At 38.5% G+C, this 24,771-nt stretch overlaps 2 protein-coding genes across 6 annotated transcripts in view; one reads left to right on the top strand and one right to left on the bottom strand.

Annotated features, from left to right (window-relative positions):
• LOC101742758 (uncharacterized) overlaps positions 1 to 14,640 on the bottom strand; it is a 32,650-nt gene extending 18,010 nt beyond the window's left edge. The window contains exons 1-7 of one of the 5 annotated variants that reach the window (XM_062672829.1): positions 13,760 to 14,029; positions 12,355 to 12,417; positions 10,213 to 10,334; positions 2,553 to 2,829; positions 1,236 to 1,289; positions 530 to 604; positions 208 to 396 (exon numbers count right to left, since the gene is read on the bottom strand). In XM_062672829.1, coding sequence (XP_062528813.1) covers positions 208 to 396; positions 530 to 604; positions 1,236 to 1,289; positions 2,553 to 2,749 — 515 coding nt within the window. In that variant the 5' untranslated portion in view covers positions 2,750 to 2,829; positions 10,213 to 10,334; positions 12,355 to 12,417; positions 13,760 to 14,029. Of the gene's footprint in view, positions 1 to 207; positions 397 to 529; positions 605 to 1,235; positions 1,290 to 2,552; positions 2,830 to 10,212; positions 10,350 to 12,354; positions 12,418 to 13,759; positions 14,030 to 14,053 lie in introns of those variants that run through there. The other 4 variants (XM_021352667.3, XM_004933200.5, XM_012696464.4 and 1 more) reach the window with 4 other exon arrangements.
• A 2,162-nt stretch (positions 14,641 to 16,802) lies between these two features.
• LOC101743957 (uncharacterized) lies at positions 16,803 to 23,423 on the top strand. The gene is made up of 7 exons (XM_038017452.2): positions 16,803 to 17,152; positions 18,165 to 18,585; positions 19,048 to 19,193; positions 20,015 to 20,160; positions 20,418 to 20,505; positions 21,982 to 22,190; positions 23,192 to 23,423. Exons 1-7 carry the CDS (start codon positions 16,937 to 16,939, stop codon positions 23,313 to 23,315), a joined length of 1,350 nt encoding a protein of 449 aa, XP_037873380.1. The 5' UTR covers positions 16,803 to 16,936; the 3' UTR covers positions 23,316 to 23,423.
• Positions 23,424 to 24,771: the final 1,348 nt, after the last annotated feature.

Genomic DNA, 24,771 nt, shown 5'->3' on the forward strand with positions numbered 1-24,771 from the left:
GACAATGAAAGCAATATAATTCTGCCAAAGATTACCTTAAGATTAAAATTAAGGGGGAAGATTATATTAATACTCTTATTATTATTAAATTGCATTAGAATTTTTTTCAATATAACAAGCAATGGTAAGCAAAATTAGGAGTGAGGTGAATGACCTTGTTTAAGCCGAGCAGCAATGGAAACGTATTTTTTCGGTGCAACTACTTACTTCAAAGCCTTATTGCACTTTACCGGGACGGACATGTCGTTTAGTAATTTTATTTGCCACCTGCCCAGCCGATATTTCGGCTTGACTGGTTTACTGTCACCGACACTGTCAATGTCCGACCTGTTCGAGCCGAGTTTGAAATCGATTCGTTTTAAAGGCAATAAAAGCTCCGACGCTGTCTGGGGGGTACTGAAAAATTAAACAAAACAAAAAAAATATGGATGGTGTCATGCAAGAGGTAACCAAAAAATAATAATACAAAAGCAATTAATTCGTGCTTTTCTACTATCTAGACTAATGTTTATTGTACGTGAGTTCATACCCGGACGTGCCCGGCTCTCCCTCGGCTCTACTCCTGGTATCCATCTCGCAACTGTTAGATGACGAATCTGAGACCCTAAAAATTATTACAAGTGTCATAACTGAAATACCCTAATAAGCTTTAGGTAAATGAGTAATAATTATTATTTCCTTTTTTTATTGCCCTTGTAGGCAGACGAGCATACGGCCCGTATCAGCTTACTGATACCCTTGAGAGGCTATGTCAGCTTCTCCTCGACCTGTAGGTGAGCTCACGGGGCTCAAACCGGAGTGTTGCTACCACTGGCCCTAGCAAGAGCAGTGCTTCGCAAAATCTACCACCGAATCTAAAACGCGACCCACTGAGAAGATCCGACGAGAAACTCAGTGGGCTGTGCCTGTGGGTTAATTTACTCGTCGAGCCCTTCGTCGCAAGCGACGGGTTCGATGAGGACGGTGACCGGTGCTTTAAGTACCTAAAAGAACCCTTAATGGATCGGAAGGAACCGTAATGACGTGGACTGTTTGATGATGAATGGTCACCATCGCCCATGGACGTCAGCAGTGCTAAGGGCAAAGCCAAGCCGCTGCTTACCGTTACCCTCCAACCTGCGTTGATTATTATAATTTTACTAATAGTACGTAGCAGATTGTATAAAGTAGTCGTTAATAATTACTTCGCCCGAATAAAACGCTAACACAAATACATTGTAATGAATCATACTTACTCAGCTTCAGCATTTCGTTTTCCAGCCCTGGGTATCTTCTCTAAAACAGCGCAACTGAAATATTTAAATAGATTTAAACAAAAAATTATTATTATTTTGTATAATACAAGGAAGGGGCTTAATTGAAAATTACTTTTTTTTTTCGATATATTAACGCTTGGGTCGATCGTGCCTCTCTATCGCTTGTTTTGTGCTCTCGCTTGCACGCTCAGGTTCAGGCGGAACGTGACACTTTTTTGTGCGTGCAGGCGGTGTCAAAAAAGTATGGATTTGTGTATAATATATGTGCTATTGTTGTGTTTTGTTGCTATTTAACAACTTTAATTTAATAATGGCCGTTTTTTTTCTCTGTTCACTTTTTAATAGTGTTAATGACGGAAAGTTGTTTGGTTTTTGTTCAGCTATCTATACTAATATCATAAAGAGGAAAAATTTGTTTGTTTGTTTGTTTCGAATAGGCTCCGAAACTACTGGACCGATTTGAAAAATTCTTTTTCCATTAGAAGCCGACATTGTCCCTGATGAACATAGGCTACTTTTTTTAAAAAAAAAATTATTTTATTTTTTTGATTTCATGTGTGTTTTAATGTTTCCGAAGCGAAGCGAGGGCGGGTCGCTAGTCTTTAATATACGACATAGTTTTTTTTACAGCTTAGGATTGTGGACGAGCTCACGGTCCACCTGATGTTAAGTGGTTACCGGAGCCCATAGACACATACAACGTAAATGACGCCACCCACCTTGAGATATGAGTTCTAAGGTCTCAGTATAGTTACAACGGCTGCCCCACCCTTCAAATCGGACCGCATTACTGCCTCACGGCAGAAATAGGCAGAGTGGTGGTACCTACTCATGCGGACTCACAAGAGATTCTGCCACCAGTAAAAGTGCTTGAAACATGAGGTCCATATTGTGTAGTATAACGGTTGCGTTTTGTATTATTAGATTTCCCAAATAAACTCAATAACAAAGGTAAGGAACTAAGCAGATACGATCTGGTATCATAAAAACCACTTTTTTTTTACCTAAGCTGATAGCCTTGAGAGGCTATTTCAGCGTAACCTTAACTAGTAGGTGAGCTCACAGGGCTCAAGCCTGACGACGTTGCTAACACGAATCCTAGCAAGAGCAGTGCTTCGCAGAATCTACCACCGGATCGGAAACGCGACCCACTGAGAAGATCCGAGAGAATTTACTCGTCGAGCCCTTCGTCGCAAGCGACGGGTACGACGAGAACAATGACCGGCGCTTGAGGTACCTAAAAGCACCGTTATTGGATCGGGAAGATCCGAGATGACGTGTTGAAAACCACCTAACCTTGTTTCGTCTTCATTGGTGGCAACAGTGAGGTTGTAGTCGTGATCCTGGACACAAGTCTCCAATACCCGCTGAAACGTCACACAGAGGTCGTCGGTCCGATCCATATTACACGACGACAGTAACTTGCATATGTAATTAACTTGTTCGCTCGTCAAACGAGGGTACTCTAAAATTAGTCGGGTCTCGTCGTTCATAAAATCCAAGATCGTTTCGCGGTAGTGGCGTGACGGCAATGCTCCGTCGGTGCCAGCTGTTAGTTCTGTATTTCGTAGCTCTGTAATTGATCAGAATTAATGAGACGTTTTAATTGTTCTAATGCAAGCACACGAAAAGGCGAATGGAAAGACGACGATAGTCTGCTTTTGTGGATGGATGGGTGTGTGGTGGATTTACCATCGATCTATTACCACCACCACCACCATTATTGGTAATAGATCGATGAGATTTACACCAAGTCTACGGGCACGAAACTTGCGATGGCTGAGCGATGGCGGGGCCGCGCGACGGCGATGTATACAAAAGCATTGTACAGTATAGCGACGGGCACGAAACGGGCGATCGAGCGATGCACGGGCAGCAGTGGAGCTACGAGAACAAACCATATAGTTTGGTTTCGTCGCTTGCGCGGGTACACAGTGTTGTATTGAATTATTATTTTAATAATGGAAATTGATAATGAGGAATTTCGCCAACGCCGCCGCTCCGCCATCGCCGGGTCCGCTAGTTTAAACATATATTAAAGTTTCACCAATAAATTAATAATTTTAATTTTGGAAAACAAATTATATAATCTATTAGATTAAGTAAAATTCCAGTACTGGGCGGATTTTTTTTCGGTGCCCGTTAGGAGCTTTAAGTTTATATCTGGCATTAAACAATCCCTCACACCGTCCTCAGTGCTACGGAGTAGATATTGATAATGTGAATACTGCACCCAAGCTTTTTTTTTTATGCACATATGGGTGGACGAGCTCCCAGCCCGCCTGGTGTTAAGTGGTTACCGGAGCCCATAGACCTCCCGGAGCCCTAGACAATGTAAATGCCGCCACCCACCTAGAGACAGTTCTAAGTCAACTTTTTACAATATAACGGCTGCCCCGCCCTTCAAACCGAAACGCATTACTGCTTCACGGCAGAAATAGGCGGGGTGGTGGTACCTACCCGTGCGGACTCACAAGACGTCCTACCACCAGTAATCACGCAAAATAAAATAAAAGCCGTCGTGGCCTAAAGTCGTCGTGGCCTAAAGGATAAGACGTCCGGTGCATTCGTGTGTATCGATGCACCGATGTTCGAATCCCGCTGGCGGGTACCAATTTTTCTAATGAAATACGTACTCAACAAATGTTCACGATTGACTTCCACGGTGAAGGAATAACATCGTGTAATAAAATGAAACCCGCAAAATTATAATTTGCGTAATCACTGGTGGTAGGACCTCTTGTGAGTCCGCACGGGTAGGTACCACCACCCCGCCTATTTCTGCCGTGAAGCAGTAATGCGTTTCGGTTTGAAGGGTGGGGTAGCCGATGTAACTATACTGAGATCTTAGAACTTATATCTCAAGGTGGGTGGCGCATTTCCGTTGTAGTTGTCTATGGGCTCCAGTAACCACTTAACAACAGGTGGGCTGTGAGCTCGTCCACCCATCTAAGCAATAAAAAAAAAAAAAAAAAAAAAAAAAAAAAAAAAAAAAAAAAAAAAAAAAAAAAAAAAAAAAAAAAAAAAAAAGCGTGGATCATTTGCAGGAAAGCATGTGACGACGGCCGATGAGGATTTAAGTGGTCATCATCTACAGGGATAGACTAGTGTCGTGTCAAATATCCGTCATTTAAACAGAATCCCACATAGTGAGGGGCTTTAAGTATTACGTAATAGCTGGCCCGGCAAACTTCGCAGTGCCTCAATCGATAAATAAAAGACCTAAACTTTTCTATAAAATAAACTTAAAACTTAAAACAAACAAAAGAATCCCTCCGACTGTGTCCCCCACATCAAATTATCTACCTTTTAAACCTTCTCTGGACTTCCACAAATAATTCAAGACCAAAATTAGCCAAATCAGTCCAGCCGTTTTCGAGTTTTAGCGAGACTAACGAACAGCAATTCATTTTTATATATATATAGATAGATATTAGCTCACAAACATTTCCTTCGATCCCTGCATTCTATAAATAAATTAAGCTATGATAAACGCATCAGTGCTTCCTCGTCGGGCGAAACCACCCCGCGACCTTATTCGCGGTCAAGTTTCAGCCCGGGCGGATCGATAATGCATCCCGGGGCATATCAAATTACGCGGCACGCAAATAATGGCGGCGCATCCCACTACAGGGCAACTTCAAACCTACCTACCCCTTTGATCTGGGAGGGGCAGACCTGTCCCGACCTAGTTCGAGGTACCTACAGCTATCTAGACTGCGATCAATAACGCGGTTGCAGCGAGAATTCTAGGAAAATAGGAAGATGTACGGCTGCGTGAAGTGCTGGGCGTTGGCTGCAATTCAAAATGGCGGTGTTCACTGTTGTTTAAGGTCTTATGCGTTTTTTTTTATTGCTTGGTGTTAAGTGGTTACTGGGCCCATAGACATCTATAACGTAAATACGCCACCCACCTTGAGATATAAGTTCTAAGGTCTCAAGTATAGTTACAACGGTTGCCCCACCCTTCAAACCTCACAAGAGGTCCTACGACCGGTAATTACGCAAATTATAATTTTGCGTGTTTCATTTTTATTACACGATGTTATTCCTTCACCGTGGAAGTCAATCGTGAGCATTTGTCAAGTACGTATTTCATTAGAAAAATTGGTACCCGCCGGCGGGATTCGAACACCGTTGCATCGCTAGATACGAATGCACCGGATGTCTTATCCTTTAGGCCACGACGACTTCAAGTATAAAACTCAATTATTTTAATTTTTTTTTATTTTATTCTAAAGATGCGTAGATATTATTACATAGATTAAACTCCTTTTTTTTAACGTGACTGATGGGTAGCGAAACAGCTTAATTAACGTTAAAACGCCCAATCCAAAGCCTTTTCAACTCAGCAGTTTTTATACTCAAGAAAACTCATTAAAATCAACGTAAAAGATAAAACTCTCTCATTGCACTCGTATCGAGCGATGCTATTGAGCCGGTGTTCGAATCCTGACAAATCGACGAGCGACATTCCGCTTAATACGCGACATCTATATATTAATACGTGAAGCAAAAACTTAGTATCCCTTTTTACGAAAATTGCGCGGAAGGAGGAGTATGAAATTTTGCACACTTATAGAGAATATAAAGAAGTGCATAACGCAATTTTTTTTTTTTAAATAATGCATAAATGATACATTAAATCAATAAAGAAAACATTACACACACTACATACCATGTATTTGACGCACACACGCACGCATACTATTTATTGTCAAACTTTTGTTCTTGACGTCTGTTGTCGAATTGAGAATAGATTAAATATTGTTTGTCTTTGTTAATATTTTTTATAGTGTAGTCTTGGCGAAATTTGTGATTATCGAAGTATAAAATACAATCAAAATAGTGTACAAACTTACAATTCCAATGAATTATAGTCGAATTTCGACTACTGCGGGACTACTAGTTTAACTAAAGATACATTTTATTTGGCTATAGCATAAACAATACGATGTTTTTAATTGAACTTCAATTAAGTTTACCCCATTCAAATAGCTGAAGTTTTTTTTTTTTTGTTATGATATTTTTTACAACTTTTTAATATTAAATGGTTCTCTTGTAAAGTTGCAAAGATATCGCTTAAGCCAAATAAACTATCACCCTTTTGGAATGTTCACGAATGACTTTCACGATGAAGGAATAACATTATGTAATTAAATTAAAGTCGCAAAAATCATAATTTTATTAATCACTAGCTGATCCGGCAGACTTCGTAGTGCCTCAATCGATAAATAAAAGACACATCAAGTGGACACATCAAAGGAAAAACAAAATTGTTTGTTTTTTTATATAATTCCGAGCTTTTTTATATTTTCTCACGGGTTACAAGGTTGTAATACTTATACATATAAAGTTATTATTCTTAATGACTTTTCTTGGTGGTGACGCTTTAAAAAACTCAATGTAATTCACACCAGGTAAGTTATCAGTTAATCTCTTTATTTTCACGCCAATTCGATCTAAATATCCAATTATTATTATGTATAAGTCATAAGCATCAACCTGAACCCACTCTGAACAAATATTAATATATTTTATTATGTACTAGCTGACCCGGCAGACTTCGTGGTGCCTCAATCGGTAAATAAAAGACCTAAACTTTTGTATAATTTTTTTTAAAACAAAAGGAATCCGTCCGACTGGGGACACTTCAAAGGAAAAACAGAAATCGTTATTTTTATTTAATTCCCAGCATTTTCATATTTATCTACCTTTTAAACCTTCCCTGGACTTCCCACGAATAATTCAAGACCAAAATTAGCAAAATCGGTCCAGCCGTTCTCGAGTTTTAGCGAGACTAACGAACAGCAATTAATTGTTATATATAGAGATTAAGATTATAACTTTAATCCCGCTCGGGTAGGTACCACCACCCTGTATATTTCGGCTGCGGAGCGGTTATGCGTTCCGCTTTCAAGGGTGGGGCAGCCGTTGCGTTATATTAAAGTATACTATTAAGATTTAGACCTCATGCCGTACGGGTAGTACGGTGACATTACGATATCTAGGCACTCCGGTAACCACTTAACGCAACGTGAACCGGCAGTCAATTCACCCAATAACGCACGAATGTTTTTTAAACGACAAAAATAATTAAACTTTGGACTATCCACTACGACTTCCCGTTTATAACATACTTTTTTTTTTTCCTTCCTAATCTGGTAGCCTGGAGCGGCTATTCCAGCGTAACCGTAACTAGTAGGTGAGCTCACGGGGCTCAAACCTGACGACGATGCTAACACGAACCCTAGCAAGAGTCGTGCTTCGCAGAATCTACCACCGGATCGGAATCGCAACCCACTGAGAAGATCCGGCGAGAAACTCAGTGGGCTGTGTCTGAGAGTTAATTTACTCGTCGAGCCCTTCGTCGCAAGCGACGGGTTCGACGAGAACGGTGACCGGATAACGTACTAGCGACCCGCCCTCGCTTCGCTTCGGAAACTGTAATTTATTATTGATTTCTCCACTATTTAATGGATGTTATTATACATGATACTAGTGGTCGCCCGATAGTCGAAATTCGACTATAATTAATTGAAATTATAACTTTGTACACTATTATGATTCTATTTCCAAACTATACTTCATACTATACTTCTATAATCACAGATTTCGCCAAGACTACACTATCGAAAAACATTAATAAAGACAAACAATATTTAATCTATTCTCAATTTGACCACAGACGTCAAGAACAAAAGTTTGACAATAAATAAATAGTATGCATGCGTGTGTGCGTCAAATACATGGTAGTGTGTGTAATGTTTTTTATATTGATTTAATGTATCTTTTATGCATTATTTTAAAAAAAAATTAGCATTGTGCACTTCTTCTCTATATTCTCTGTAAGTATGGAAAATTTCATACTCCTCCGTCCGCGCAATTTTCGTAAAAAGGGAAAGTTTTTGCTTCTCGTATTAATATATAGATACGTTTTTTCATATACATGTAGTTTTGAGGCTTACCTACACCCATTTTTTAGTAATTCCTGTAATTTCCAATTGTTAATTAACACTAAAATATATCTCAAAAGTTAATATTTTAAATTTTACACTGCTTTAGAAAATAATCAGTTTTTTTTTTTCATTTCCTGAACATTTTATTTTTTTCAGAGATGTGCCCTTTTCGAAATTGCATATTCAATTAAACTTTGGACTACCCACTACGACTTCCCGTTTATAACATACTAGCGGCCCGCTCCGGGTCAGCTCGGGACTTTAACAAAAACTCAACGATATTTGACGTTGTTTTGTTTTTTAAAATAAAAAAAATCACTTATTAGAATAGTTGACATAATATGCTGTCGCGACACTTTTTGTAAATAATAATGTGTTCTACAAAGTCATAGTACATTATTATATTCTATCATCAATAATTTTCGCAGGGCACGCGATGTAAAGAATATTTTAGGTAATTTTTTTACACTGTGGGTTACATTATTGGAGTTTTAGTAAGGATCCCTAATTTTTTTCAAAAAAGATTATAGCCCATGTCACTCGGGAATAGTGTAGCTTTCAAACAGTAAAAGAATTTTTCAAATCGGTTCAGTAATTTCAGAGCCTATTCAATACAAACAAACAAACAAATCTTTCATCTTTATAATGTTAAGTATAGATAAGTATAGATATAGAAGTATAGATTTACATAGCATTCGCATAGTAATGAAAACGCATCGCATCGCATCCGTCACTCGCCTGGGACAACAAGTAGCCGTCGGGTTTGCTATAGACACGGACAGAGCGGTGATACAAGGGTCGTGAATCAATATCGGTTGTCGCCCCCCGAGGAGGTGCATCAAACACACCTGACACGCATGCGCGGAGCACCCATCATCCCACGTGATTCAATTAACTCTGTGTCAGTATTAAATATCATAGCTAGACACACACATACACACACATACGTATTATATACCGTCGTTGTCAAACCAAAACCTGCTATGTCCAAAAACTCTATTATGAATTAACGAGTTAAAACATCACTACATAGCATAAAACAAAGTCGCTCTCTCTGTCTCTATGTATGCTTATATCTTTAAAACTACGCAACGGATTTTGATTTGGCTTTTTTTAATAGATAGAGTGATTGAAGAAGAAGGTTTATATGTATAATAACATCCATTAAATAGCGGAGAAATCAATAATAAATTACAGTTTCCGAAGCGAAGCGAGGGCGGGTCGCTAGTTTTCGTATAAAATTTTATATGAAAGTGAATTTTTAAGAACTATATATAAATATTAAAGCTATAGATAGACACAAAACAGTTTTTTTTATACGGTAGATAGGGCTGTGAATTATACGAAAAGTTCAAAAAGTAAAAATCTCAAAAAGTCCACATAGCAGATTTTGGTTTGACAACGACGATCCACTTAATATTTCATATTGTTTACTTTTTTTAATGATTCCAAAATTTACAGTGCGTAGAATATCGAATTTCTAATCAAATTCTACGACAAATGGGAATGTTTTTAGTTAAATTTTGGAACGAAGTTCCTTATCGCGCGTTGTGAAAGGGGGCTAGACGGAAAAAATTCTTACGAAAAGTTGTCACGACACTTTTTAGATCCGTCATTCTGACCAATCAACGTGTAGGCGCTTATCGCGTGACATTGCTCGTATCCGATTGGTCCGCGTAATGAGTACAGTTTCTCGAGATAGCGTTTCAACAATAGTAATTTAGTTCATAGCATTGTTTTTTTCTTCTTCATAATGCCGTAATTTATTATTATAACTTAAAAAAAAAATTACAATTCCTTCACTAATTAATCGAAAGGAACTTCGTTCCATCCGGGTGACTCTTGTTTAAAGTAGTATTTAGCTTACGTTTTGTTTTTCTAATCGTCAACGCAGACTTACAATGCTGTAGCTTCGACGAAAAACCGCGAATCGCTCGTAACATAAATCTGGAAAGTTCCATTGGCACGCCAATAAAGATCTTCGTCACTTCACGTACCTGTTATTAGGTGCGCATGTGTCGGTCTCCCGTCGATATGGGTCAGGGGTGTCCAGCCTCCCCCTTGCACCGGGCGTTGCTCCACCCTCGGAGAGAAGAGCCGCCACCCCTTCGACTCCTATCTGTAGGAGCGCGCCCTTAATTTTATTAAAACATCATTAACCAAACAAATTGAAGGGATGCGTTCACGGATGATTAGGTCAGATAATAATGCCAAAAGACTTCCTGATTCCTGACCATCGTTTACAGATTGTAAGATACTAGCGACCCGCCCTCGCTTCGCTTAGGAAACTGTAATTTATTATTAATTTCTCCACTATTTAATCTATGTTATTATACATATAAACCTTTCTCTTCAATCACTCTATCTATTAAAAAAAACCGCATCAAAATCCGTTGGGTAGTTTTAAAGATTTAAGCATACACAGGGACAGAGAAAGCGACTTTGTTTTATACTATGTAGTGCTACGAGATTGGGTCATTATTCAATTGGCGACCAGTCACTCGCAACTAGTGCCCAATTTTTTTTATTTTTATTGCTTAGATGTGTTGCTTAGATAGCGGTCGCGTTGTTGTTATTGTTTGCGGCAAATTACCAATTAAATAAATTACTGGTGGTAGGACCTCTTGTGAGGCCGCGCGGGTGGGTACCATCACCCTGCCTATTTCCGCCGTGAAGCAGTAATGCGCTTCGGTTTGAAGGGTGGGGCAGCCGTTACAACTATACTTGAGACCTTAGAACTTATATCTCAAGGTGGGTAGCGCATTTACGTTGTGGATGTCTATGGGCTCCAGTAACCACTTAACACCAGGTGGGCTGTGAGCTCGTCCATCCATCTAAGCAATAAATAAATAAAATCAATGAACGCGGCTTTGAGATGCATAAATAATCGTAAAGGAATAGTCGCGGCCGCTTATAGCGACAATAAGCGGTCATCATCAACAGTCCACAGTCGTCCACTGCTGGACATAGGCCTCTCCCGATCCACACCACTGAGCCCGGTCTACGGCTCTCCTCATCCACTTCTTGCCGACCACCGTTCGGAGGTCATCGCACCACCTAGCCAGGGGGCGTCCCACGTTTCGTCTTCCGCTGCGCGGTCTCCACTCGAGAACCCGTCTGCTCCAGCGATCGTCAGTCCTACGGCATATATGGCCAGCCCACTGCCACTTCAGCTCGCTGACTCTTTGAGCTATATCGATGACTTTAGTTCTCTGTCGAATAATCTCATTCCGGATTTTATCCTTCAGAGAAACTCCGAGCATGGCTCTTTCCATGGCTCGCTGAGCGACCTCGAGCTGACGGACCAACTGTACTGTGAGTGTCCACGTCTCGGCTCCGTAAGTCATTACAAGCGGTATCGAGTTGGAAATAATCGAAACGAGACTCGATTGTGAAATCGACGATCATGATCATCGTGGAATCGATTGTAATTTTATGCCGATTATCTGCCTGTCTGCTCAATAACCTACCGCTGCCTACAGCTGAGTTCGCGTCAGATCACTACAAGACAAGAGAGATTAGACGCGTTTGAGTTTGAGTAATGGGTCTGCACTATGTAACATAATGATGACTCTAAAGTTAAAAAGAATTATGGACAGCACGTCAATGATGCCTCTACCAAAAAAATATTGTATAATTACTAAATTATCTTTATCTATATATATAAAAATGAATTGCTGTTCGTTAGTCTCGCTAAAACTGGAGAACGGCTGAACCGATTTGGCTAATTTTGGTCTTGAATTATTTGTCGAAGTCCAGAGAAGGTTTAAAAGGTAGATAAATATGAAAATGCTCGGAATTAAATAAAAATAACAATTTTGTTTTTCCTTTGATGTCTGGTGGTAGGACCTCTTGGGAGTCCGCACGGATAGGTACCACCACCTCGCCTATTTCCGCCGTGAAGCAGTAGTGCGTTTCGGTTCGAAGGGTGAGGCAGCCGTTGTAACTATACTGAGATCTCAGAACTTATATCTCAAGGTGGGTGGCGCATTTACGGTGTAGATGTCTATGGGCTCCAGTAACCACTTAACACCAGGTGGGCTGTGAGCTCGTCCACTCATCTAAGCATTTAAAAATAAATAAATATTGGAATAGATTTTTGTAATTATATTATAATACATGAAACAATAGTTACTTACTGTCTACTTATCGGCGGAATGTATCTTGATTCGTTAATAAACTTTTTTTTGTAGTACAATATCCTTGTGAGCATGTTGGTTGAAATATAAATTATTAGTGAGTTAGTTCCAACTATGAGTAGCTTATTTACCAAAAGAAATAAATAAGAACAGGAAACTTAATTACAATTACTAATTTATAATTTTATTAATAACATAATTTTTTTTTGATTCCTATGAATGTGGTTGTTGTTTGCTAGTGACATAGGTTGATATAGTCAAAACAGCATTTTCCCAATATTTTGTTAGCAAAATAGATGATGTGTCTATAGATAGTACGATAGACAGGGCCGTATTCAAACGAAAGGCAAGAACTTTGTAAGCTCAATGCGTACATCAGATCATTTTAACAGAGTATTCATTCATTTTAAAAATCAAAGCTTTATCAGTTTTTCTGGTAAAAAACAACGAGCTTCATTGAATGTAGTTGAGTAGCCAGGAGGACAGTGTCTGGTTTTGCTTGAAAGCATTTCTGAAAGATGCTATTTTAAACTTTTAAATAATAATGGTATTATTTATGTTCTTGTTATAAATTAGCATTATTATTATATTTTGGTATAAGTTTTTTTTCATCAAAACATCTGATAGATTATTAATAACTACTACATATTGTTATGACTGAGAATACACAGTCAGACAAGTAGAAGTTTACCATGCACCTATGCAAGAGATTGGTTTAAAAATGACCTATTTAGTATAGAATTTATGCACATAAACATTAGACGTATGAACCTAATTCAATCTTGTTTAGTTAAACTCAATTAGTTCCATTATATTATTAAACAAAACAAAAAAATAGCAATTTAAACATTTAAATTATGTGACCTTTTTTATGACCATTATAATATTATTGAGCTTTATAATTTAAATTATTTATAGGTATTATGATCTTTAAACAATTATTGTATTGAGTCAGCAATGTTTAGTGTCTATGATCATGCCTTAAGAGAAAGTTATGTTACTTTGAAAGGATCTAATTGACAATTATTTAAAAGACTAGATTGTGTTCCAATGGATGAGTGATGAAACTCCATCATTCCACACTGGCACAAGGGTGATTAGTACAAATACTTAATTGATTATAATAATTATATAGATATTTTTTTTCCTAATATTCAATACAACTTTGTGCACTGCTTTGTGATTGTAAAGTTTCAAATTTTTCTTTTTGTGTCCATTAAAGGAGTATTTGGCAGGAATGTAATTAAGCTTAGTTGAACATAATATTATATGGCATAAGTGACAGCTTCATCCAATTTAAATTAGATATGTATACCTGATTTAGTTTTAAAGCTAGCATGGCTTAATGTTTTATATTATAATATATTATATATATAGTAGATAATATAGTAGATATTATACATACTTTTTATATTGGGCTTGTTGTGTTTAGATGGAAAGAAGTGTTTTAAGCTATCTTATATTTTGAGAGAGAATTATCTATGATTTTATGTACATACTTATATACAATATTGTTGATTAAATTATTTAATTCAATCACAGTTAACAGTTGACTTTAAAAATAGCAATAAAAGAGTTGCCAGCACTAGAAACAAGTTAGTTTAAATAAAAAAATGATTTTATTATCACTAAAAATAAAGTTATTTTTTCAATAAATTATTTCGACTTACACAGCAGTAAGATAGTTTTAAATACTTACTTTTTATTACCATATTTAATTTTAAAGACGCAGTCCAACCTATACACTTCCCGTTCACTTTCCAAAATACGCGAAATTTTCCTGCAGATCTTTTTGCAGTCTTCACTAAAATACTGGCAATTAAGATTGCTGTTATCCTGCGCAATATTCCTCAAAAAATATAAATCGAAACGCGAAATATTCGTGAACGTTATAATAACTTTAGAACTTTCCAAAAATAATAATATTGTTCTCAAATAGTCCAAGAGAACGCAGACCGGTATAAAATAAATTACTTCTTCGAATTCTATTTCGAATGCCTCTGAGCTGTCACTGTCCGAATCATCTTTAGATGCATCACTAGCTCTACGAGAAACGTCGGAACCGCTGATATGTTCAAAAAAACTCATTTTGGACCACATATGAACGTAATCAGTTGAAATTATTTTTATTTTAACACTAGATGAACACTTTAAAAAAATAAAGTGCGTTTCCTTTTTCCGCGTTAGAGCAGTGATTATTATTCAATTAAGGCATAATATAATTTATTGGCAGTTTTTCTGATTTATTTGGTTAACAAGTGCACCCCGGAACGGCCGAAACAGATTTGAAGGAAATGTAAATTCGCGTTTCAGAGTCAACATAATGACCGCTAGATCAGGTGACTCGATTTTTTGTCTTATTTGATTTCTATGAGTGGAATAGAGATAGTTACAATCAATGCTTGAGTTTGTTGAATATTTGTTTTGATGCAACAGTTTGTCTGGAACGCGTATGAATACAAAGCAAAGTTATGAGAATGGGAAGGAGACCTATATCCTAAACATCAGCCCACTGAGTTTCTAGCCGTATCTTCTCAGCGGGTCGCGATTGCGATCAGGTAGTAGATTCATTCGCCAAACAGCTAGTCTCAAGTTGTTGGGTCTCCTTTGGAGGCGCTAGAGTAGCTGTTAGCAAATCTCACCCTTCCTGGCCGAGCTCTTGCTCACCCACCTTGGTAAAACTGGAAAGTAATCTCCTAAGCTTAAGAAAAACCTTTCAAAAATAAATATTATTGTTAATCATAGTGAACTAAAAAACCTGAACTTGACTTATCACTAGACATTTATAGCTCGTAAATAAAATTAAAGGATTATACCTACTGCTATCAAAATAATTCACTATGTTTTAATTTAAATAAATTATGGTAAATACCAAAAAAAAGACATTTCTTACCCTATAGATATTCATTTCAAGTGTATATTTATTGAAAAAATGTAATAATCAGTGCAACTAAGGAATTGCTTGATTATCTCGTCATGACGTCTTTAACATCGCATCGCCTCTGAGTTCATCTATACTACCTAGAACCACTATGAGTGTTTGAAATATGTTTTTTGACGCATCATTCGGCATATGAATGAACTTGTTGCAAAGGTATTTTGGGATGTTCTTCTTCAAGCGACGTGTGCGAAGGGTAAGGAGCGGCTTGGCTAAGCCCCTGGCATTGCATATCCATGAGCACCTACCATCAGGCGTATCACCCATACAAAGAATCCATTTTTAGCTGAGATTGTCGTGCAAAGATGCTCTCCAGCACCAAAATGTCGAGTGAGAGCCTCAAGATAGATATCTTAATTAGCTTCTACAGATACTGTTACTTTTATGGATTCCCTTAAACTGTTAGTATGCCGTTAAAGTTTTTTACTCCTTAACGTATTTCAACAACGCATTACAAGTCAACTAATGCATTGTTAAGATTGACATGATTCGAGTCTACTCAGTATTCTTTCAAAGCCTAGCGTGCTTTTATAAGATTGACCTGTATTTATATATGTAACGGAAGATTACAACGTAATTTTCGCTAGCATAAGTGACGTCCGAACCACTTGAAAATTACAATAGAATGATTTTTTAACTTTGACATATTATTATCTTTATCAGGAACATTAGATTTTTTTTTATTAAAAATAATTTTTTTAGTTAGGGTCGCCGTTTTAGTTCCTATTTAAAGTATACACATGTTTAATATACATGTTTTTACATGTAGTTCCTTAGAAGAATTATTCTGGAACTACATACATGTCGCGTCGTGGCAATGATACTGAAGTAAATGTCATAATCTGAAATATTACAACAGCTGCATGAGTAATGTTATGCTCTCTTTTGGAATTGGGATGTAGTTTTCCCTGAAAAAAAATCTTTATATTTTTTTTTTTGTTACGCCTAAAGTCTTCGTCAAACAGATCAGGTACTTAGCGCGCGTCAGAGCGCTAAACTAACGCTGCGCTATGACGCCGAGATGTGTTGTACTACTACGGTATCATACGCCGCCAGCGCTATAGCGCTCATAGCACTGGCGCTCTGTTTGACGGTATGTTACCGTAGTAGTACAACACATCCCGGCGTCATAGTGTAGCGCTCTGACGCGCGCTAATTACGCGTTCTGTTTGACGAAGCGTTAAATACTGTCGGTCTTTTTGTAATTTTTGAAGGTAGGCAATGACTTTTGTCGAGGGTGTAGTGTCTTACATTCATGTTTTTAATACAGTTAATTAATACTTTATCCTCATGTTTCAAAGTGGATTGTATCCTGCATATCTTCACGTTTACGGACTCAGCTAACGTATTATATTTCAATCCACATGATGTTTGGTTTTAAATTTTTTGAAAGAATACTGATATATTTATGAGGTTTTTATACGGCTATTACGGTATCAGCAGAGGTTTATTAATAAAAATAAATAATTACGGTATATTTTAAAAAATAAATAATAAAATTTTAGGCTTTGTATGGGATATGTTCCCTTTGCCTTTCAAAAGTGATACATTTAAGAAAGTCGATTCAAATACGTCAATGAAAAATTTGTTTGTTGTGTTGATATGAAGTTTTTATCGTTATACTAACATAAACCATAAATAAAAATGTCTTCAAACATGAACTGGGACATTAATAAGTACAAGGAAAACCACGAGAGTAATGATCATTGGGAACTACGCAAAGCCTTTATGGAGAAATGGAAAGAACATTACCCTGAAGAAAGACTTGTTTGCCTGGCGAGGGTCTTTGCGAATATGGAGTTTTTAGGCTGTAGATATCCACAGGAAGTTATGCAAGAGGTGTCTAAGCTATCACAAGAGGTAAAAATTATCTTCAAACTGACCTAAAACTGTAATAGCTATAGGTTAATGCTGCAAGATAATTGACACTTTCAACTCACATTTCATCCATTCATCAACAAATGGAACATGAGCTAATCCATTAATAGAGCACTTGCAGTCTGAATATTTAGTATCTATATATGCAGATATTGAGGTTCGCGGGGATCCGCTGGATGCAGGCAGCGCAGGACCGGTCTTTGTGGCGAGGCTTGGGGGAGGCCTATGTCCAGCAGTGGACGTCCATGGGCTGATAGATAGATAGATAGATAGATATGCAGATATTTAAAATGAATATAAATATTTATATCAGTCTGGTTCCTATAGTCCAGGGAATTCTAGTTATAGACCAGATGACATGACAGTGACAGATGGTTGTTTTCTGTTATTACCATGTTTATTTATCTTGGTTTATTTACACAGTTCTGTATTCAAATTTATAATATAATAAAAAAAGGACATTAGACTGTAAAAGTATGTTGTAAATTATTTTTTTTGCCCTTGTATGCAGACAAGCATATGGCTCACCTGATGGTGAGTGGTTACCGTCGCCCATGGACTTCAGCAATGCCAGAGGCAGAGCCAAGCCACTGCCTATCACTTAATACTCTCCACAAGCCTCATTTGAGGAAAGTGCAAACTGAAGAAGATAGTGTAATGTAAGAAGTACCAAACTGTCTTTGTTGTAACTTTTTTAAATATCACATTAACTTTAATCTACTAAATAAATTTGATGAACATATAATGGATAAAGAGTACAGCCACATTGTTGTCACGGGTGAGTAAAAGAAAAAACCATTAAGTATTACATACTGCAACTTGGCGTCGCTCGGTGGAGCAGGAGCTAGGGGTCCTGGGCATGACGTGGGAGGAGCTAGAACAGACTGCCCAAGACCGATATAAATGGAAAAATTTGATTCGAGCCCTACACCCCAGCAGAGGGTAATAGGAAAGCATAATGATGATGATTACATACTGCATTGTTATATTTCAGGTAGCGAAAACGTATCGCCACGAAAAGAAAAGTAAACTACAACGAACATTTGTGGCAGCATCGACCATGGCTGAGGACAGGGTTAAGGGGATCAAACGGACAGGCGGTATAGTCGAAAACAGTACACCGGCAAAAGCGTCCAGAATTAATTTTGTACCCCAAGGAAGCCGAATGACTAGTGATAACAATAATTCAATTGAAAACACAGAAGAAAACTTAGAACCAATAGCACAGTCCGAGTGGACTGCAGCTAAAAGTCAAAAGGAAAAATCGCTTTTAGACGCGAAAGGCTATATAAATGATATAATGAATATGGAAAGATTGGATTTAAAATATTTTCACGAGGATATGTTTAATACTAGTTACGGTAGGCTTGTACTACTAATAAGACCATGGGCTGGAAAAATATGGAACATGCAAGGTGAGGATTACATGCATGCATAGGAAAGTAAAGAGGGCATGGTGAAAGCGTATTGAGAGCATATTTGGAAGCATACGTCCATATATACATTTATTAATCCTTATGTGAAAATGAGAATACATTACATGTGATCTTATGTACTTACATATCATCACTGTCAAACCAAAATCTGCTATATGCAAAAACTATTTTGAATTAACGAATAAAAATATTTACATATAATATTTTATATGAATGTGAATTTTTAAGAACTATATCAAATGAAAGCTATAGATAAATATTAAAGCTATAGACACATAACAGTTTTTCTTTATATGGTAGATAGGGCTGTGAACTATACGAAAAGGTCAAAAAGTAAAAATCTGATTTTGGTTTGACAACAACGATATGATCTTATGTAATGGAATGTTAATAGCAGAGCTTCATAGAATACATTAAATCCAAATTTTAAATTGATTTCAGCCAGTTGCCAAGCGTGTAAGCTACCATTTGAATTCAAATACAAAAACGGTATCTGCGTGTATAGTATTAGAGGTCAAATATTGGCCGAAGGGCAGGGCGAGACGAAAGCTGAAGCCAAAAGTGCAGCTGAAGCCTTGGCCTGGACTGTAAGTACAGCATCTATATCTATTTATACTAATATATAAAACTACGGTGGTTTTTACGGATGTTACGTTATAGCTACTGAACCGTGCATCCGATTGACTTGAAACTTGGTATTCATGTATAAAATACATGTACTTAATGCATAGGCTAATATTTATATGAGTGTTGGACTCCCTACACCAGTTACGGGGGCGTTAATGATGAGAATCTTTGTGGGGGTCAGAAATAATAATGTTAATTTTAAATGCCCAGCGAAGAGGACGGGTACAGCTAGTCTCTGATAGATCAGTAGTTTTGGCGTTATGGGGTAGGGTGACGACAGGACCGGCAAACCAAGGGAGGTGCAATTCTGCTGCCTGTCACTCAGCTAACCTTTTAAACTTCATAGACAGGCCTATAATAGCGGTCACACCATATAAATGAAGATTACATTTCCGATATGAATTGTAATGAGAGAAATGTTGTCTGGAAATGTCTGTAGACACAATCCACTGGTTTTATCGACGGATTTCGTCAGTGGGTCGCGATTCCGTTTTTTTTTAATTGTTCAAATTGTATGTTTTTGTCACATACCATCCGGTTTGGAATGAGCTCCCCTCCACGGTATTTCCCGAGCGCTATGACATGTCCTTCTTCAAACGAGGCATGTGGAGAGTACTTAACGGTAGACAGCGGCTTACCTGCCCCTGGCATTGCTGACGTCCATGGGCGATGGTAACCACTCACTATCAGGTGGATCGTATGCTCGTCTGCCTACAAGGGCAATGAATAGTAAAACACCAAATAAACACATGATCTTTAATTCCTGCACCCTATTTTTTAGCGTCTCAGCGAACAAACTGTGATATTAATCGTAAAGGAGCAGTGGATAGCACAAGGTGACGCCCGAATCAGTCTGAGTGACTTCTCAGGACCCGCCAGCAAGGAGGTCAGCTTCGGCACACCGATCGAAAGCAGTGTGGCTCTCAAGTAAGAAGACTTTTTTTTCCTACCTATGCTGATAGCCTTGAGAGGCTATGTCAGCTTCGCCCTAACGTGTAGGTGAGCTCACGGGCCTCAAACCGGAGTGTTGCTAACACTGGCCCTAGCAAGAGCAGTGCAGAATCTACCACCGGATCGGAAACGCGACCCGGTGGTAGATTCTGCCACGAGCAACGGAAAGATGTGACAATTTTTGAAAAAAAAAATACCTTCAAAACTCTTTGTATTCATCTGGTTTGTTACAGGATGATGAAGATGATGGGCTGGAAGGGCGGCGGGCTCGGTGCGGAGTCGCAGGGCATCGAGGAGCCAATCAAACCTAAAATGCAAATGGTACGTCTGTGTGTTAGTTCATCGGTGCTGTACGAGTATATAGTAATGTTACGCCGGTAAGAGTAACGCCCTCTATCGCCGGATAGTCGAACGAATATCGAAGGACCTAGTGGCATCTAGAACGCTCGAGAAGTACAACGCCATCTATTGTCAGATAGCGGAAACACAATACTAGAGATGTATGGAATATTCTCGACGATTCTAGGGATTTCTTCTCGACTATAATATGCTTCTAATTTGAACGATTCGAACGAAATATGCTTCTAATTCTTTTGTCCGTAGATCTTGTAGGTTGTTTGATGCTAAGTTTTCTAATGCTGACGTCTTTTGCTTGTCACTTGTAGCATATAGAAAAGCTATTTTAAAATATATATAAGGTGATTTAGTCTGATGAGTATTATAGTTTTATAGTGTTAGTTGATGTACAAAATAATATGCGCGTATTGTGTTGCTCTTGTTTTTTTGTAATTTAAATTTCTAAATTTCTCTTCTCTGTTCACTTTCTACTTATATGTGATTTTGATTGTGGAAACATATTTGGTTATTGTTTTAGCTATATTTTTTAAAATATTATATGTTTGTTTTGTACTGTTTGTTTCCCAAATAAATAAATAAAAAAAAATAGCGTTGTAGAGATGGCACGCAGTCAGTCTGTAATCGAAACTACTCGAAGCGAAACAGCGAATGGATTACCTGAAGCGAAGCGGAAGAAGCGAATTGAGAGTTTTAAAGTGTTTGTTGAGTGTTTTAAGTGTTCTAAGTGCTAATACAGTGTTAACTTGTACTTCGGTAGATTTTTTTATTTATCTTGAACCCTAGCGAGTAACAGTATTTTCTTCACTTCGATAAAGCGGCACGACACGAGAACCCTCTCATCGTGGCCGCCGGTAACTACATAGCCGATCCTGCGGACAGAATGGAAAGCAGTCGACGTCGCCCCAAACACGTCATTACGGATCCTCCCGATCCATTAACGGTGCTTTTAGGCACCACAAGCACCGGTCACCGTCCTCGTCGAACCCGTCGCTTGCGACAAAAGGCTCGACAAGTAAATGAACCCATAGACACAGCCCACTGAGTTTCTCGCCGGATCTTCTCAGTGGGTCGCGTTTCCGATCCGGTGGTAGATTCTGCGAAGCACGGCTCTTGCTAGGGTCAGTGTTAGCAACACTCCGGTTTGAGCCCCGTGAGCTCATCTACACACGTTAGGGCGTAGTTAGCTGAAATAGCCTCTCAAGGCTATCAGCTTAGGAAGGAAAAATACACTTTGCAATTACGATGTATTGTACATGCATTCAGGACTTCATTTTTCGAGTTGTTAGGTTTCCTTCGGAGGCGATCGGGCGTCTGTTAGCTAATCGCACCGCTCCTGACTGAGCCTTTGCTCGCCCACCTGTCCTGGTGAATCTGGAAAGGTCTCCGGGCCACCAGTAATCTTTCAATCATAAAAAAAAACCTCATTTTTCTCTGGATCAGGTGAACCGCGCCGGCCTGGGCAGCGATGTCGGCGGCGCGAAGCAGTTCAGGAGGGCGGCCCAGGGGCTGATGCGGCGGTTCCTCGACTCGGGCTCCTTCGACCTGGACCTGGTGTTCAGCAGTGACTTTACAAAGGAGGAGCGCGCCGCGCTGCACCAGTGCGCCAAGAGCGCCGGCCTCGCTTCCAAGAGCTACGGCGACGTGGACAGGTCACTATGACGTCATCGTCTTCCTCTATACGTCATAACTTGTTGTTCAGGGTGAAGGACCTCGTGCACGAAGCTCCACGCACTGGACTAATCAAGTGATCAAGTAATCGTGACCTAAAGGTGGCCTTTGCTGGTGGTAGAACCTCTTGTGAGTCCGCGCGGGTAGGTACCACCGCCCCGCCTATTTCTGCCGTGAAGCAGTAATGCGTGTTGGTTTGAAGGGTGGGGCAGCCGTTGTAACTACACCGAGACCTTAGGACTTATATCTCAAAGTAGGTGGCGACATTTACGTTGCAGATGTCTATAGGCTCCAGTAACAACTTAACATCAAGTGGGCTGTGAGCTCGTCCACCCATCTACGAGATGAGATCACAGATACGAGTTCTAAGGTCTCAGTATAGTTACAACGGCTGCCCCACCCTTCAAACCGAAGCGCTTTCGTGGTGGTACCTACCCGTGCGGACTCACAAGAGATCCTACCACCAGTATCTCTCGAGGAGGTTAAAGTTACATATTCTTGTATAACCCGGAATATGCGTCATCCAGTCAAAGCCTTTCATTCTTCAATTTAATACAACCTTAAAAAATAAAAATTTTAAGGGATTTTATGACCTGGTAACTAAGACCTTTAAGTCATGTCATTATAATTTATATTCTTATTTTTATGAAGAATGATAATATGGATTTGAGACATTAATCAACTGGGATGAAATTAAATGAAATATAGTCTCAGTGAAATGGTGGTCATTTACAGAGATTTTTTCTGTGGTTACTTTTTGGAGGATCCCGCGAAGTTACGTCCAGCGGCTTTGTTTCATTTTCCCACATTTGTGCACTTTCACAGCTATATTAAACAGTTAATAAACCACCGTTATTACACATTTAAACCTGAAGAAACACTAATAAATACTCAAAATAAAACAAATCGCACAACTTCACACCTCGCGTTTCCGCCAAAAAGTCCATAAAAATAATAAAATACCCGCATTCCTTACCAATAGATTCTTGGTCGTGAAGAAGAAGATTGAACCGTTTTCATTATTCCGTGCTGTACTAGAAAATGGAGGGAACACTTCGAAATACCAAATCATAATACCCGCAACATTACGCAGCAATGGAAGATGAAGTTTTTGTTTTTTTTGTTGCACTATTGTTTTACATATCTGATTTTATATTTGTAAATAAATGTTTTATTCTAAATCTATTTTGTAAATAAATGTATGATTCAAAGACTGATGTTCGTTTTATTAATACTACTAGCGGTGCCTGAGTAGTCGAAATTCGACTATAATTAATTGAAATTAAAAGTTTAAGCATTATGGTTCTATTGTCAAAAACGTTTTGGAACGAAGTTCCTTATCGCGCGTTATGAAAGGGGGCTAGACGGAAAAAGTTCTTACGAAAAGTTGTCACGACACTTTTTAGATCCGTCATTCTGACCAATCAACGTGTAGGCGCTTATCGCGTGACATTGCTCGTATCCGATTGGTCCGCGTAATGAGTACAGTTTCTCGAGATAGCGTTTCAACAATAGTAATTTAGTTCATAGTATTGTTTTTTTCTTCTTCATAATGCCGTAATTTATTATTATAACTTCAAAAAAAATTTACAATTCTTTCACTAATTAATCGAAAGGAACTTCGTTCCATCCGGGTGTCCCTTGACACCTCTGAAGTTTTTTTTTATTGCTTTTGTGTGGGTGAGGTCACAGCCCACCTGATGTTAAGTGGTTACAGGAGCCCATAGACATCTACAACGTAAATGCGCCACACACCTTGAGATATAGTTCTAAGGTCTCAGTATAGTCACAACGGCTGCCCCACCCTTCAAACCGAAACGCATTACTGCTTCACGGCAGAAATAGGCGGGGCGGTGGTACCTACCCGTGCAGACTCACAAGAGGTCCTACCACCAGTAATTACGCAAATTATAATATTGCGGGTTTGATTTTTATTACACGATGTTATTCCTTCACCGTGGAAGTCAATCGTGAACATTTGTTGAGTACGTAATTCATTAGAAAAATTGGTACCCGCCTGCGGGATTCGAACACCGTTGCATGGCTACATACGAATGCACCGGACGTCTTATCCTTTAGGCTACGACGACTTCATTATACTTCTATAATCACAGATTTCGCCAAGACTACACAACAAATAACATTAAAGACAAACAATATTAACTTATTCTCAATTTGACCACAGACTTTAAATAATTACAAAACTTTGAGAATATACACAGAGTATGCATGCGTGTTTGTGTCAAATACATGGTAGTGTGTATAATGTTTTTTTTATATTGATTTATTGTATTTTTTATGCATAATTAAACGGTTTTATTTAGCTCGACCTGTACGGAATTTGTTTTTTATTTATTTGGGTCAAAATTAGAAATGGAAATTTAAGCACCTTCCCGTTGTCAGATTGATCTGAAATTTGGTACACACATTTAATTTCGATGACAATACAATATAATAAAATCAATGACATTATAAATCTAAGATGGCCGCCGATACAAAATGGCGGATTACATATTTTTCCTTAAACCCCTCAATATGGGTATCAAATGAAAGAGCTACACT

This window comes from Bombyx mori, chromosome 2 (genome assembly GCF_030269925.1).
Source record: "Bombyx mori chromosome 2, ASM3026992v2".
Taxonomy (NCBI): Eukaryota; Metazoa; Arthropoda; class Insecta; order Lepidoptera; family Bombycidae; genus Bombyx; species Bombyx mori.

Excerpts from the sequence above, each read along its gene's own strand:
- LOC101743957 (XM_038017452.2), top strand. The coding sequence starts at position 16,937 with ATGTCTTCAAACATGAACTGGGACATTAATAAGTACAAGGAAAACCAC. Across the intron at positions 20,506-21,981 it reads TCAAACCTAAAATGCAAATG|GTGAACCGCGCCGGCCTGGG; the intron begins GTACGTCTGTGT and ends TCTCTGGATCAG. Across the intron at positions 22,191-23,191 it reads AGCTACGGCGACGTGGACAG|ATTCTTGGTCGTGAAGAAGA; the intron begins GTCACTATGACG and ends CCTTACCAATAG.